Genomic DNA, 16,692 nt, shown 5'->3' on the forward strand with positions numbered 1-16,692 from the left:
AAAAGGAAACACGGACATTTTCTCAGTATTTTACAAAAGAACCAGTAACATTTTATTGAACACTTTGTGGAAGACATGTAAATATTACAGATAAGTCTACTAGTGTTGAAAAAGGATGAAATAAATACAAACAGAACTTGAAATCCCATAGGGATATATAAAAACATAGTTTTCTTTTAAAAGTCTCCATTTAGCAAAAAGAAAAAAAAACATTTTCAGTACTAAGCATAAATACAAACAAGTTTCTAAAATCTATGCCCTATAGATTACCTGGTTATTATAGCTAACATACATAATTAAAATCATACAAGATCATTTTTTATGACGTACAAAATAGGCAATTTTGTTTGTTATTGTGACCGTTAATGCTAACAGTTGGAAATTCGGATGCATCATGAAACAAACCATTCTGCAGCATAGCTTCTCAAATCCTGAGTAAGGTTGAGTCGGAACTTAAACGTGGGGCTACGATCCGCTGTAAAGCCACCTTTTTACCATAACTATCGGCTTCATATGTTGTAGTTGCTTGAGCACAAGATCAGCACCGTCTGAAAGGGATTTATCTATGACTATTTTGACATTGTTTCCGGATTTTAGATGCAGGGGGTTTTTAAAATCGACGGGATTCTCACCGCCCCTGATCTCATCAGAAGTTTTACTTTTAGCTGAGGCTTTCGCTCTGTGAGTTTGCTGCCGTTTACACGGCACCTCACAGCTGGGCTTCTCATTTAACTTCCGTTTAGAAGGGTTTGTCGACTCTGAGGTTTCCAAGAACTTAAGGAAAGAATCCTCAAGCCCCAAAGGCTTAAAAGACCCTGGCGTGGCCCCGTCATCACGTTGCTCTTGATCAGCAGGGGTACCAGGATTTGAGTTCTCCCTTGAATTGTTAACAGTCGAGCGGTTTCTGAGGGTCTGTATTCTCTGTGGACAAGCTGGTGTGGGATGTGCGGGTTTCCTTGGACGCCCTCTTTTAATGCCTCCCTCTGTGACAGTGGAAGCGTGCGATTCTGCGCCGTCATCGTTGGACAACTTGCCGTCCTCTTGGCCTACTTTGTCTGCCACCGGCTCCTCCGTTTTCTGCTCGCATTGCTTTTCGCCGTCGTCTGGCTCCGTCTCCTCAGAGGACGAGGCTGACACGGCTTCTGTTTTCTCCGCTTCTTTGAATCTGGAGCGAGAGTACTTTTTGCAGAAAATGAACTGACTCCTCTGGTCTTCGATGTATTTCTCAGTGAGGCCATGAGTGGTGTAATGCTTAAAAATACTTCTCTCCGCTCGCTCTACAGCGTCGCAGCCAACAATCATGCACGGGTATTGCAGAGAAGACTTCTTAGTGCACATGGCTGACGCCTCTTCGTGCGATTTTAATGTTGGCTTGCCAAAACTGGTCCAGTGTTCAGCAGGCTTTGCGTCCTTCTTTTTAGTGTTTTTCTTTTTGGCTTTTAATTTGTTTTCTACATTCTCTTTCCCATTGTTGACCCCAGGAAAGAGTCCAATGGATTTAGTCCTCCTTCCGTCGGTCGCTTTGGGATCATAAACATAGTCGTGCTTCTTGATCAGATGCCGGAGGAGATTTGATTTTGTAGTGTACACACGGTCACATCCATCATACTCGCACCGGAAGGTCGGGTCAACTGAGCCACTCTCGGAAATGGCGATTTCCTTGTGGTAGTTCTTGATGTGTTCGATATACTTGTCCACAGAGTCGAACGGAAGGGCGCACTCTGTGCGGTCACAGTTAAACGTCCCTATGGTCATGCTGGCCATCATGGAAGTAGCTTTGTCACGACTGAACTTGTGGAGTAAGAGGTAATGCTGCACTAACCTTGTGATTCCCATGAACACTCTGGAGCAGTTTTTCACCTGACACCTGACTTCATTGTCCTTTCCCATTGGTAATTCAACGCTTTCTTGCACATTGTTCACGCTTGTGTTTTCAGCATCTGAGTCAATTTCATTAGGAGGCAGCGACGCCTGATGCATGGCACGGTAATGAAGTATTAAGTTGTGCTGAATTGTGAACGCTGCTGTGCATCCTTCATGTACACAGCGGTATGGTCTGTACGGACTGTAGGCATTGTCTGTGTCGCTCATTTTGAGGCTCACCCTCTTCTGAACTTTCTCTTTCTTCTCCTTGGTCGGTGTGCTTTTAGAGCTGCTGGGTCTTTCTGGGGATGATAATGTGGATTCATTTGAGGACTTTGGTTCTTTTGCTCTACTCTGTGGCAAACTGGATTTTTCTTGCTGCGCCTTGGTTTTACCGACAGGGCTCAATTTTTCTTTCAAACTGGAAATCACTTTAGTGTCTGGTCTTTTCTTTAGCTCTAGTTTAGGTTTCTCTGGAGCTTTTACGGCTAACTGTGGCCCCTCCACAGGAGCCTTTTCAGTCACATTGCTCACAGGGGATGGTAACCGTGTGACAGTTACCACCTCAGGTGTGGAGGTCTGCTTAATTTCATCTCCCAAAGGGATTTCAGGAATATTTGGAGGTTTTGTTTCTTCAGGTTGAGGTGCAATTGCAACATCAAGCGGCTCTTGCTTTATCAAGGGCATTGCGGGTTTTGAGTTAGTTGTAGCACTGCTGTTGGGTTCAATGTTTGGACCGTTATTGGTGGTTTCGTCCTTATTCAGTCGGAAAGCCCGTCTATTGCGAGCGTTTATCTTTAACTTTAGCATTTCTGCTTTGGACAACCTATGGACTTTTTCATAGTGGATTCTCAGCCCAGTTGTTCTTGTGAACGTTTTGGCACATATCTGACAGGGATATGGGGACAGCTTTGATGGGGTTCTCTTCAACTCTTCTATCATTTCACTAGAATAGTCGTGCATTTTGCTCAAGTGTTTGAATAAAGCCTCTTTTGTCATGAACGAGAAATCACAGTCAGCCTGGTCACATTTAAAGGGTTTGGGCATCTTTTCAGTGGGTTTTTCCTCCTTTTTATTGGGTGGTTTGCTTTTTTCTGTTTCAGAAGCTGGCTCTCTCTTCCTCACACTCTTCTGTGACAACATGGCCTTTCGCATCTTCTCTTGAGCAGCTTCAATTAGGTCCATCTTTTGGAAGGCATGAGACATTTCCATGAGGTTATCCTCCTGATAAGGTCCAACGATGGTTGGATAAGCCATCTCTGTTGCGTTCTCCTGCTGGTTTTCTTGAGAAACTGAGACGGAACTGGAATGGTCCATTATGTTTGTACTGTGGGGCTCTTGTTTCAACATCACAGATGAAGTCAAAGTAGTCAAGCCACAAGATTCCTGTGAGAAATCCCCATTTGGCATGTTGTAGATGGCTCCATTTGCATCAGGAACATGAGGGTCGTTGAGGAAATCAAGAAATGATGTTGGTAGGTCCGCTGTCAAGTCAACTTCATCCAAAGGTCTGCACTGAGAGCGCTTAGACAGATGACCGCCAAGAGATTTGGTGCTGGTGAACTCTCTGAAACACCTCCTGCAGATGACTTTGCCATCCTTAATGATAGCTGGCCACTTCGTACGCTTGCTCAACCTGTTGCGTTTTCCTCTCTGCGCGTCAGAGTCACCACCCTTCTCATCTGAGGGGTTAGCTTCAAAGTCAACATTGGGACAATCATCATCCCCATGGAACTCGCTGTGAGCAACACTGTGTGGACTCATCACGCCATCCACAGAGCTTTCCATCTGTTCATAGACAGGCATTGGCACGTTCTCTGTTTTAATCATTTCATTTGGAGGTTTTGGAGGAACTGGAGCCTCTGGGCTCAGACATTTTATCGGAATATCAACCGAAGAGCACTGAGTGAGACAGGAGCTTTCGCTCGGAGCGTACGGAGTGTGGTAACCCCCTTCAGGAAGGCTGTCAATGGTTGAGATGCTGTTTCCACTATCAAAGTGCCCTGTCATGTTTGCAGCACTTTTCCTCGCGTCTACATTTTCTCCAGTACCATCAGGTTGCATAAGTCCGTACTGATGCCCTCCATTGTGCATTTGCCCACCATTGTCAAGCATTAAGGAACTAGACACGTACTGAGACATCAGACTTGAATCTGAGGGAGCTTGCAACATTGCAGATCCATGTACAGCTGCCACCGGATGATCTCTGTCTGATGGGTGAGGCATTGTGGTTTGATAAGGGTCCGGCTGCCAATGGGGATAGCTGCGTGTTGGGTACTCGTTCATATGAAAGGCATCCGGATAGCAGTTGTTCATGGGAGGCGAGGACCACGACTGAGGCATGTCTGCCGGCATCATTACGTTTTGATTGTTGGGGCACCCCCACGGCGGGTACAGTGTGGGATTGACCATTGGAGTAATAGGCACCGGCTCCATGGATCCAGGATAACACTGAGATGGAGGGGTCGAGCATTCCGCGGAATAATCCATTTGTTGCACCCCTGGTTTGTTGCATAGTATTCCTGGTTGAGTTGACGGTCTGTTCCCCTTTTTAGCTGTAATTTTAGCCACTTTGTTGTATTTCTTTGCCAATTTCCAATCTTCAAATATTTCAGGATGTTGCTTCTTCACATGCCGGGACAAACTTTTGTTTGTGCTGTACGCTCTGGAGCAGTCAGTAGACGGGCAGCAGTGCAGGTTCTCTTCGCTGCCCGCAGGAACCAGAGCAGATGTGCTGCAGGGGTATCCTTGCAATGAACATGGAACTTCCATCTTTATTTGACTGGGAGAAATGATTTGTGGGATCACATTTGGAAATTCGTCATTTAGTCCGTCGCTTGGTAAGTTTTTCCGCAAACTTACCGCAGGTTTTTCTGCAGTGGGAACAGGATACACCTGGGGAATGTCACCCTGCCCGGGTATGTTATGATGGACGTGTTGGGCCTCTGGTTGCAGGTTTACATCAACAGGTGTGGGAGTGGGATTGGTCAATGGAGTGTAGCATTTCTCAGGTTCTTTTATTTCAGGACCTGCCATTGAATTCAGCATGTTTTCAATCGAGTGTTTGACTTTCATGGAAACAGCCTCTTTAGCCATCTCTATTGATCCCCACGCATTTGCTTTTGACGATTCACTTACATAAACATCGGAATAATTTTTTTCATGGCTGAAAGCAACAGATGGCGCGTCTTCTTTGCTTAGAGTCATAGGAGGTGGTGGCGGTGGTGGTTGTGCTTCTGGAGGCGCAGCAGAGGCCTGACCAGCTACTGCGTAATTCAGATTATGATAATTTTGGTGAGATAAAAACTCTGATTGAGAATAGAAGATCTTGCCACAGTTATCGGTTTGACAAGTGTAAGTAAGATAATGCTGGGCCTCATGATCGTACAAAAGATACGCTTCACTGAACACTTGGCCGCAGTTTGGGAACATGCACTGGGCCTTAAACTCAGAGTGCATTTTCCTATGCATAAGAAGTTCAGAATTGGAATTAAAACTAGCCTTGCAATCCAGCTGTATACAAATATACGGTTTGCTGCCACAGTGCATCTGCAAATGGTCATTAAGGTGCCGGACATTCACAAACTGCCTCCTGCAGTACTGACACACCACTTTCTGCTTCTGTATTTCTAAAAATCTCATGGCCTCCTCGTCGTCTTTGTGAGATCTGACGTGAGCCATGAGATTGCGGAAAAACTTGAACGCTTTCGAGCAGTTTTTTACCGGACAGAAACAGTCCTGACTGATCTGCGAGTCGGAGACAGGTTGCTCCATCTTAATGGGAGCTCCCAACTGTCCGGCGATTTGGGATTCGCCTCTACCTGGGCTCATGTGTGCCTTAACTGCGAGCTTCGAAATCTTTGAGGGACTTTTCGGGGAATGGGGCGGTTTTGCCACCTTTCTCGCAGCTTTCATTGCAGCTAGTCTCTCTTTGCATGATTGCTTCACGTGTGATGCTACATGAGGCTCTAAAATCTCCCTACTCTCAAAACTATCGGCGCAAATCGGACAAAGATACATCCCATCCTTGAAATGTTTCTGTGCGTGGCGAACAATTCGGTGGCCCAAGAACTCTTTGTCACATAAAACACAATACTGCATGTAGGCCCGCCAGTTTCTGAAGCGAGCAGAGACAAAACCCTGCTCTCTGAGTTTTTTAGCCTCTCTATTTTTCTCCTTTTCATCTGTAATTTCATTCAGTTCGTTTGTAGTGGTCAACAGGAAGTCCTCCAAATCTTTGTACTCGGGGAGTTTGCCGAGTGCGCTCTCCATCTCCTGTTCATCTGTGTCATTGAGTGTGTCGATAGATGAGACAATAGCGGCCTCCTCGCCCATCAACGCTAAGCAGTTGCGCTTCAGCGTTTTCCAGTCCCAGAACTCCGGATCAAAAGGCCACTGTGTCTTCAAGGCCAGCAGTAACTCGCACCGTAGAGAATTGGGCACTGGAAGGCTCCCTTCTTCCTCTGACTTCTGGTCGGGCTCATTGTACAGTGACTCCACAGCGTAATAGGATTCAACAGTAGGCTGCAGGAGGAACTCGGTCAGCTGGCATGCCCGCTTCACCTCTAGGTCAGTTGGCAGGAGGCAGTAAATCGTCTTACAGATGGTAGATTTGCTGTCTTTGTGATCGCTGGAGGTCATTTTCAGAGCTTGAATGCACATTTCCACACAAACAGGGAGCCCCACCTCTCCAACCTAGGATAAACACAAATATAAACAGTTATTGGAGCCATAATGGTTTGAAACAGATTCTGTTCAAATATAATCACCATGATAGTCAATAATAAAGACTACCCTTGTGAAAATGGCAATTTTGGTGGTTTTAATATGTTCTTGTGGCATTTCTCGGATGCTGGAGGACATGTATACAAAAAGTTAAACTTAAAATTTCCTTTCTGCGTATTTCTTTATTCAAAATGTTGTTAATAAGGAGCAGACAAAAAAAGGCAGTTTGAAAAAGGTCGTTGCTACATAGAAGATAAGCTGGACAGGCCACAAGCTCCCTGCTCTGCGACAGGGAGGGGTTGCTCCGCGCCAACGATACCGCCCACAGAGACAAATTTCTAATGAACTTCTGCTGCTCTGCAGAAACTATGTCCAAGAAAACGACACAGGGTTTGTTTTTTTTCCAATTTGTGCTAAAAACTGCAGAATCAACGCTTTTAAAAGAGATCAAAAGATGATCGGAGTGGGTCTTTAAACACATTTGAACCTGTTTCTGTTCTTTTCTGAGTAGCAGAGTTAAGATACATTTCCAACACTTATTTTAGTTTTCAAAAATTATTTTTGGTAAATATTCTTACTTCATTCTGGATGACCTTAATGAGAAACAGCACATGACAGACACTGGTGCAGAGGAGAGCCATCTCTTTGCTGTGACTGAGGAAGGAATCGGCAGACGACTCCAGCCGCATGAGAAGTTTACTCCAAAACAAAGTGAGTTCCCTGCAAAGGTTGATGAAACAAATTGGTTGAGATAGAAATAAAAAAGGTTGAAAACATGATCATCTAGCACTGTTTGCAATAAAACTAGGATCAGTTTACTCACCAAGCACAGTAAACTTCTCCTTGGAGGAGCTGCCGCTTGAGAAAGGTTGTACACAAACAGAGCGCTCCCTTCTCGTCCCCCTCTGACTCTAAGTTGCAGATCATTTCCAGAGCATCTTTACAGTCTATCAGAGCAATCTGTTAGAGAGAAAGCAAGAAACAAAATAGGAGAAACAATTTGAATTTGGTTCAAATTGTTCAAAAGGAGATGTCGGATATGAAGATACGCTGCTAAGTGCTTATGGCAAATAGATTGTCGGGAAGAAGCAACGTGTGTCACGTTCAGAATTGTTTTAGTTGGCTACATTTATTCGACCACATTTCAATAGATTGCTGTGTCTCACTGTTGTGGTTTTATGGCATTGTTTTCAAAAGAACTACTTTAGGGAAACTAAAAGGTCGCTTTCAGGGTGACGTCACGGGCGCATGTGCAAAACAAGACACAGAAAAGCATGTAAGAAGTGTTTTCAGCTGTGTTAAAAAAATTAAACAGTTGGGCCCTTTATTCTGTCTGATAACTCGACAATCATTGCTTTACATTTGTCCGCGGCTCATTGGTTGCTACATTCCTACTCTATTTACGACGGCTACTGAGGCGATTGTGATCCAGTTGTCAAGACCACCTCCAAGGATGGGTCTAAGAGCGGTTTCTTGTCCCGGACCAGGGTCCACTTGGATGTGTTCAGACTGAATATTTGTTCCAGATTATCGGGTAAAATTAACTCTGGTTCACTTAAAGTGGACCAAATGTGTCCAGTCTGAATACACCCTACGATAAACAACACACATATTACATTATTTTTATTGTATTGTATTTTTATTATTTTTATCTTAGTTTGAGCTTTCTTAGTTATTTTTTTTGTACTGTTTCAGCGCTCATTCAAGTCCTCGTAGAGACACTTGTTTTAAAGTAAAAACTAATAAAAAAAATAAAAAAGCCAAACGGATAATATTGATGGTTAAGAACATTCTAAACACCTAAACAAAGATTTACAGCCGCAACTATAATAAAAACAACCACGAAAAAACATAGATGAAACCATAACAACAAATGATGGTTTAATTCTCTTCTCTAAATTGATTTTTAAAAATTGGCTGCAGGAATTCTTCCTGTTGCTTTAAACAAGAGGGGACGTCATTCTAGAGCCTGAGGGGTCGAGTCTGAAATTCTGTGAATGGGGCGTGACTGGTATGTCCAAATGCCTGTTTTGCTTTTTTTCCTCTGTGCAACGTCAAAAAAGGAATCTTCCTTATTGGAAAACATCACAATTTGAGACAAAAAAGGGACAAATTTAACCCAAAAAAACTGCTTCTCACCTCTTCCATCAGCTGTTCCTGACTTTTTGTCATGCAGGCGCAGAGCAAATAGGTCTGTTTGAAGTTTCCCTGTCCTTCAAATCCTGGAAATTCTGAGCACACTTTCGCGAGGACAGCAGCTTTGTCCACACTGTCCACTTTGATGAGATGCTTTATCCGCATGTTAAGAAGCGTGGGACCCTCCAACTCAAGATACTGATGGACTAAGAGACAAAAAGGAAAAAGTAGAGAAGAACTCAAACCTTTTTGTGTTCTCAGACTAAATCTGATTTAAAAGGTGAAGCACTAACCATGTTCAGTTTGAGGAGTTTGATTGGACAGGATGCTACTCAACGTGGCGTTGGCCCAAACACCATCCTGCTGTGCCAGAGATGTGAGCAGGCGAAGCGGCGAGCTCCCACTTTCTTGCAAAAGGCTGTGTGCCACCTGCAGCAAAACGAGTTTGAAAGCTTTGGCCAGATGCGGTTAAAGCCTGAAGTCAGTCATGACATCACAACCACATGGTTTCCATGCCCAAACACTCACATAAACCAGTTTTAGAAAAAAGTCCCTTTAACTGCGTATCATTTGCGGGACACTGACCTTCATGGAGGACTGGAACTCCTCCCATAAGGCACCGGGGACATGCTGGGGCAGTAGAAACAGCAGCTCCGCACAGCTCCTGTCAACCCAAGAGTCGTTTGTTTAAGCAGATTTAGGTTAAGAACAATGAGGAGTCAAATAAAACTTTTCAGTTTCATATTTACCATCATAAAAAAAAATCTGCCTAAAAATGTTTTGTAAAAAAAAAAAACTTGTTTAATTTGAGATTTTGCTTAAAACAAGTTGTTTTTGAATATCAAATGACTCAACAAGTCAGATTAAAACATGTAATTACCTTTCAATGAAAAGTTACTAGTAAGTTTGTCTGGTCCTATATCAAGTGTAATAAGACCTTTAAACAAGAAATGTGACCAAAATACTTGAATTTTATGTTTTCCAGCAGGATGCCCCGGCAATCAAAATACTGATTCATCATTATCTTTATTCTGTTATTAAACATATTTTGCATAATAGTCTAAAAGATAAGAATGATGTGTAAATAGTTTAGAGATAAAAACAATTTTAAAACTTTATATTTTCTTTCAATTTTGGTTTCATTGTGTTTCTATTTCTACAGTAGTGTTTATAACAAATACAATATTTCATAATTGACATTTTTGGCACATAGCTGTTGAAAGTGCTATTGTTAAGGAGTTGGGGCCCAGAAGGAAGAGCAACCTGTACCATTAATACAGTCATTTTATGACCATAAGATACCTGCATCCCATCACTACCCAGCCCATTTTGCAGCTTTTTCTTTCATGCATTCAGGCACACTGAGGGTTTTTTTTTTTTACCCATAATACACTGGGGCTAGAGTTTTACTTCAGCTTGATTGTCTGCATTCACACTGAGAGTGAAGAGGCAGCTCAGTCATTTGTTTGGTTCGCCCAAGAGTTCAGATTGGCAAAGGACTATTCACTGAAAAGTAAGTGAATAGCACTTTAGGTGCTTTTAGTTTGAAAGATGTGACCATATTAGGAAGGCTTTATATAAATAATTACATCACTTACTCTCATTTTTAGTTTTTTTGGAATTTATACATTTTGGAGGCCATTAATCATGCTGAATATAACTTTTTCTCTTGTTCATTGACTCTAAAGTGCACACTAAATGACTATAAAAATTTAATATCTTATATGCAGTTACATCTGTTGTAGTTTTTTTTGTTTTTTCCTTTTTTACTCACAGTGCTAACTTTTCAAGTAGGAGTGGCACATTTTCGCACGCAGAGGAGAGACAGGAAGAAGCCTTCGCGAAGCTGAGGATGGCAATGGTGTAAACCTCCAGCAAAGGCAGCGGATCCTCATCTGTTTTCCACCGGCCGGCATGCTCCACCAGGACCTACAGGAGCAACAGGCAAATGTTTGTAATTAGATCAAAAGTTCTGCAACATGCTGAAATCATATCAATTCTGCACATGATCGAATAATAGGTGGATAGTAGGAATCCCATTTAAAGGGATATTTTAAGATCATTCAAAAATGATTCATTTTGTTCCACTCCCATCTTCTTTTTATGTATTTAAAAAAAAATCAGAAATGCAATTTTAAGTCTTGATATTTAGAAAAATGCCACAAGAACAGGAAAAAAAACACTATTTTCATCAGTTGATCTTTAAGGTTTTTGAGAAAATGTAAACATTTGTTAATATCTAGTACTTTAAGACTACCAAAAATAACAAGTAGAAGCAATTTTTAAGGCTTAAACCAAAATATACTTATTATATATATCTATTTCCTTTAACTGTGTTGTTATAAGTGACACTAATCTTGCAGCTGCAACCAGTGATAAACTTTTTTTTTTTCAACCAAGCCACACTTTTTATAATGCAAAAATGAAATAATGAAAAATTGAGATGCCTCGGGAGCTAAACGGCCCCCAAATATAGGGCTGCACGTGCATGGATCCCGTTATCGAGCTAATTGATGTTGGATGTAATGGAGTCAGTGTCCATTGACACACTTTCCTCTCAAAGCCCGGGTCTCATTCAGATGCTGCTGGTTTTGCACCGGTTTTCATCAAGCCTCACGCGGGCGATGGTTCCCGTCACGTAATAACTCATGTGATCCGCTTTAATAATTCGTGCAAAAGGCCCGAGCTAGCATCCTAAAGAAGGAGGGGGGGGGGTGCCCCTCTGGTCTTTCAAACGTCCCTAAAGTAATCTCGTTTATATATTAGCGGGGAAACTCAACGAGCATCCATCCAGCTGCACCCTTTGTGCTGTTTCTGTTGCTATCATCGCGCGGGGGGAATTCGGTGCACATCAGCACACTCCTGCAAAAATTTCGCTAACGCAGCTATCCATCTTTTTTTCTTTTTTTGCACAGCATGACCACTGCACAGGGCAGGGGGACCCAGCATACCAGCTAGCAACAATCATCTGCTATTAGCTCTCTGGCCTGGAAAATACGTGTAATTCTTGCACCGCTTTGGGAGACCTCACCGGCGTCTTCACGTCTCCCAAATGGTCAGACTTTACAAATACGTGCACGTCACGCACAAACATCCCGCAGAGACGGGGTGAAATCACCCGGGGAGATTTTTTCCCCCCTCATCTCCAAATGCCAATTAGCTAGCTAGGCTGCTAGCCCCCTTAGCTACATTGTTGTAGCCAACGTAGACGCGCATCCTCGGCCAGGAAGCCGGAGAGGGGCTGCAGGCTACCCCGGGATGAGCAGCAGGATCCCCGCACTAACCTGGCAAAAGTCCTGGCAGAAAAGCAGGGAGGCTTCCAAGGGGGACTTTGTGCTCTCTTTCAACGCCGTGGTCAGACCCTGGAAGCGCTCGCGGAGCTCCTCGATAGCTTTCGGCGTATCATATTCCTTCTCTGTCTCCCCCTCCGCCATCTTCACAACAATCACGACCGCGTACGCACAGATGTTACGCTGCCAGACGGGCACACGCACGCGCACGCAGGGGGGGAAGGGAGAGCACACATCGTGCTCCGCATTCAGACCCCTGATTTCCAACCAGCACAGCCCGTGGATTCGCCCATCAGGAAACCCGAATGGTTTTTCCCAGCTAGGGATTAAGAAAAAACCAAAAGGAGGCCTTTCCAACGACTAGGACAGAGCTAACGTGTTCCTATGGTAAAAAACCTCTTATTACAGCATGTATTAAGAGGTAGCGACTATAGGATCGCAATAAATATCTTTAAAATGTAACAACCTCAATCCACAATGTTCCAAAAGCTGATGAAAATGGTGTTTTTATTGTTTTTGACATGTTTTGGTGGCATTTTTCTGAGGATGGAAGACACAAATAAAGAAAATTAAGCTTAAAATGGCTTTTATGAGTAATTTTTTATTCAAATGATTTTAAATCAGGAGCAGACGAAGCTTGAATGTGTGATATAGAAGGTATTACATCAATCATCCCCATCTCTTTTGCTCCATACTGATCATTAGCTGCAGTTCTATTACACATATTCGCAAAACCATATCAAAATTCTAGAAATGTCAAAAAAAAGTTGTAATTACACTGTTTCCATTCAAGCAAAATTACCTGTATGCAAATAAACACAGAGTCATTAAAAGACATGGCAACAGATGTGATTTCTGCCACGTCACTCATCATCTATCAAAGGAGACGTTGGCCTCTTATTCAGGCCGTGGAGCGGCAAGCTCCTCACACGTGGGAGCGCCTACGGGTCAATTGTTTAGAGTTGTTGGTCACATGACTCATTGTACTCGAAAAAAGTGTTTCCATTGCAGTTTTGCGAAATGTATCCATTTCGATACGCCTCAAAAATCACTTCCTCCAAGCGCAAAAGCTTTTCTTTGATAAATACAAGTTTTTCGAAATTGTGTTTCTGTTAGGAGAATTTAGTATCGCAAATCCAATATAACTGCGCAATATAACTGGAAACGCAGTGATCGACTGTAAATGAGAACTGGACTGAGTGAACCCTCCCCTCCAAACAGGAAGTACCTGCTGGCTCCAAGATGCCAAAAACCCCTCGACTTCTATTGAGAAATAAACAGCTAATACTCAGTCAGTATAATTGTCCGAATAACCAATAGTAGTTTGACTGCATGCCTCTGATACTTTTGTTCTTGCAAATTCTCGTTTTGTTTTCATGATATTTTTTCTTGATTGCAGGTCATTCACGTTATAAACTGACCAATCGGATGCCTTAATAACAGCAGTTGGTGCCCGCTGGCTCCCACCTCAAACATTTAGAAAGGTTTGATTGACTGATTTTCCCAAACCCACTTTCAGTGCGGACTGAGAACAAGCTTATTTGTGATTGGCGACAGCAGGTGCCATAGAAATGTTGACTAAGACTGAGTCAGACTAATCACTGTTTACTTAAGTCATTTCACACCAAGCTGAAGAAGAAGTCTGTAAAATGGCGACTGAATTGTCTTAATTTCGCTGAAGCCTCAAGTAAGGCAACTTTAGTGGATGATGTCACACTCTTGCACTCGCTCAGCCCAGTTCTCTTATACAGCCAATGATTCTGACACATCCACTTGTACACAAACACTTTTGCTATGAAGTCACTTTTGCTGGGTAATTTTGACCCAATATAATATACCCAACAAAAAGTACTTGTCAGGAAAAGTAAATCAAAACATGGCAACACATGATAAATTTAAGTGGTTCTCTTTTATTTTCAACTGTGAGATGTGTAACAAAATGAAAAAGAAAAAAATAGGAAGCACTTGTTTTCTCTAAAACATTGTCACACAGAGTAAACGGCTGTCAGTTCTTTTCTTTTGAACTTCATTTTTATGATCTATAGGATATAACTGAGCCTCAGAGTGGGGCAGTGTCTGGCCTGATCCTGGGTGGTCGTAGGTTTGAGTCCTCGGTCAGGTCATGCCAAACCCCTCCCTGCTTGTCACTCAGCCTTGAGGCATTAGATTGGGAGGTTAAACCACCAAAATTGCTCTGCCGCTCATCTATCACTGCAGGTTAAATGTGGAGAGCAAATTTCCTCTTACTTTTGAAGTTTACTTGTTTCTGAAACGATTAATGTTACAGTTTAATTTGCTGGTCTAGTTTGATTTTGTCTATAATTTTACACATTTTATTAATTTCTTTAATTTTTCGTTTGATGTCTTGTATTAAGGCTTGCTTGGTTTTGTTTTTTTAATGTCAGTGGATTAACACATGACTCACATTTTTGAGCGGAAAGTTTTATTGCTTTTAACAAATACAATTGATCAAATACATTTACCAGTGTAAAAATGACAGCTAGTTACATTTACAGATCCAAGAAAACTGCAAAAAATACTATCAGGTATTGCCAAAAACGAGCAGTTTGCATTGAAGAAGAGCTTTTGCTTTTTTTTTTTTTTTTTAAGAATCCAACTCTTTTCCAAAGCTGAGCACAGACTGATCTCCTCTTCTCACATCTTGTGATAATAGCAGGTGCTGCAGTGACACTCCGTATGGTTTCTCACTGGGATGGTATGTTCGATTGTCTGAAAGAGGAACTGAAGGAGGAAAGGGCATTACAAACAAGTTTACATGCACTTTTAAAACTTTTAAGTCATCTTTTAATCTAATTTTTAAAGTTTTCCCAGTGTTTTCTTAAATTATGACTATACTTTTCTTTGGGCCAAAGTTAATGAAAAAAACGGTAGTTTTCTAGGACATAGTTTCTGTGGAGCGGCAGGAGTTCATTAGAAATTTGCCTCTGATTTGAGCGCAACAAAATAAAATACTACAAAAACCCTGCATAAACGAAATCCTAAGAAAGTAAGCCACAAAAAAATGCCAAATTTTCTTGTTTTGGAATAAAAATAATGAATAATCTTAGTGACTGTAATTCTTTTTCTTAAAATACGAATTCTTGGTGAGACCTTTCTTCTTACCCCATTGGCAGTTCATGTTGTTGCTTATTCATAGAAAATCTACCAATGGGATAAGAATATTTTACTTATCTCTAAGGGGCCTTTTTTAAAAATGAAATAATCAAAAATAAACTTGTATTTTGTTATGAAAAGGTTTCTGTGATTCCTTCATCCTCAACATCTACCTTGATTGTTGACAAATTTTAACTCGAATCAGTGCACCAACTTTTAAGAATTCTTGGATTTTGTTAAAGTTGCGGTTATTTCATTCAATAAAAATGATTTAAAAGAGCATTTAAAATTTGACAGGAAGTTATTACTACAGTATAGCAAAATTTAATAAAATCCTCAAAGCAACAAACTATTGTAACAACATAAAAGTAGTTAAGTATTTTTAGGACCATATCGGAGAGTTTTAGAAAGAGTTTAAAGTCACAATCAGCTAAAAATATAGATTTGACTCCCATTGAAATGCTTAAGTCTCCTCCAAAGTTCCAATCTAGGTTGGAGACCATATGTGGCTTTCTATGAAGGACCATAGATCCATAAGGCCACCCCCAGCACTCCCCACACCTCGTGGCTGTGCTTTGCAACACAGCAAGTTGCCTCTGAAGTGATGTTCTTTGGAACTGTCATGGTCTGCATAGCTCGCAGTGGTGTTGGGTACGCTCTGGAGAAGCAACATCCTATGCACTGGTAGACCGGTTTACCTTCCCTTGAGAATATGCTGTTTTTCTCCAGCCGGCATTCCATGCAGTCCACTATGTTTAGAGAGAAGAAGAAGACATCACAGTAAAGCTGTCAGTCCATAAGCCTTTATGTTCATTCCTGAGACAATTCTTACAGTTTGAGGAAGCCAGATTGGAGTAGGTGTCGGCTGTGCAAAGAAGAATAGACATCAGCAGAACAGACACTTCAGCTGATTTCAAAAAGCCCATCATAGGAGGAGTAGATTTCTAAACATTTGGAGACAAGTCAAAAGACCTAATCAGACAAAAGTGAGCAGAAAACCATATCTTAAAACAATGAAAATGTGTTACCATGTTATGGGAACGTTTCTCCTTCATCCCTCCGTTCTGCAGGACTCCTTTATAATCGAGGCCTTTTGCTTCGTTTCTTTTTATACCAGCGATCGGAGTGACTTCCTGCCTACGTGATCGTTAATCTCAATGACTCAGTTTGCCTCCTCTCCTTTAATCTGCTAAATGCTCTAAATAATGAAAATACATAATGGAAACTTGTAATGTACCTCCAGCATCCTGATACAGAGTGAACATTTAATCCCTGGATTCTGGTAACCTGGTTACGAAGATTTGTTATCATTTGTCAGGTCAAGTACAGATGGTAGTGTGCGTGTGGGGGTTCTTCTCCATTATGGTCAAGTGGATTAAGAAGGCCATTTGCACATGCATCATTTTTTGAGAGCAAAAAATTAAAAAAGGGGGCGGTTTAAGATTTCTTTATTAAAGAATTTTCCACATGACTGACAGAGTTTTCAAAGACAAAACTAAATAGATTTTATTAATTTTGTTTTGTTTTGCGATCATAAAGTGAAAAGAGTTTTTTATTTTTACAG

General features: G+C 41.7%; 2 protein-coding genes across 2 annotated transcripts; both read right to left on the bottom strand.

The window, feature by feature from the left end:
• Nucleotides 1-22: 22 nt before the first annotated feature.
• znf292 (zinc finger protein 292) lies at nt 23-12,551 on the bottom strand. Its single transcript, XM_011490314.2, has 8 exons — nt 12,009-12,551; nt 10,499-10,653; nt 9,310-9,388; nt 9,018-9,153; nt 8,728-8,930; nt 7,412-7,548; nt 7,167-7,308; nt 23-6,558 (listed from the first exon to the last, which is right to left on the bottom strand). Exons 1-8 carry the CDS (start codon nt 12,156-12,158, stop codon nt 466-468), a joined length of 7,095 nt encoding a protein of 2,364 aa, XP_011488616.1. The 5' UTR covers nt 12,159-12,551; the 3' UTR covers nt 23-465.
• A 2,053-nt stretch (nt 12,552-14,604) lies between these two features.
• On the bottom strand, nt 14,605-16,209 carry cga (glycoprotein hormones, alpha polypeptide; the record flags this gene model as incomplete). The annotated part of the gene is given in 4 exon segments (NM_001122906.1): nt 14,605-14,756; nt 15,690-15,877; nt 15,961-16,072; nt 16,157-16,209. Coding segments are annotated over 4 exon segments (414 nt in total). The 3' UTR covers nt 14,605-14,669.
• Between the last annotated feature and the right edge of the window lie 483 nt (nt 16,210-16,692).

Source organism: Oryzias latipes, chromosome 22, assembly GCF_002234675.1.
Source record: "Oryzias latipes chromosome 22, ASM223467v1".
NCBI lineage: Eukaryota > Metazoa > Chordata > Actinopteri > Beloniformes > Adrianichthyidae > Oryzias > Oryzias latipes.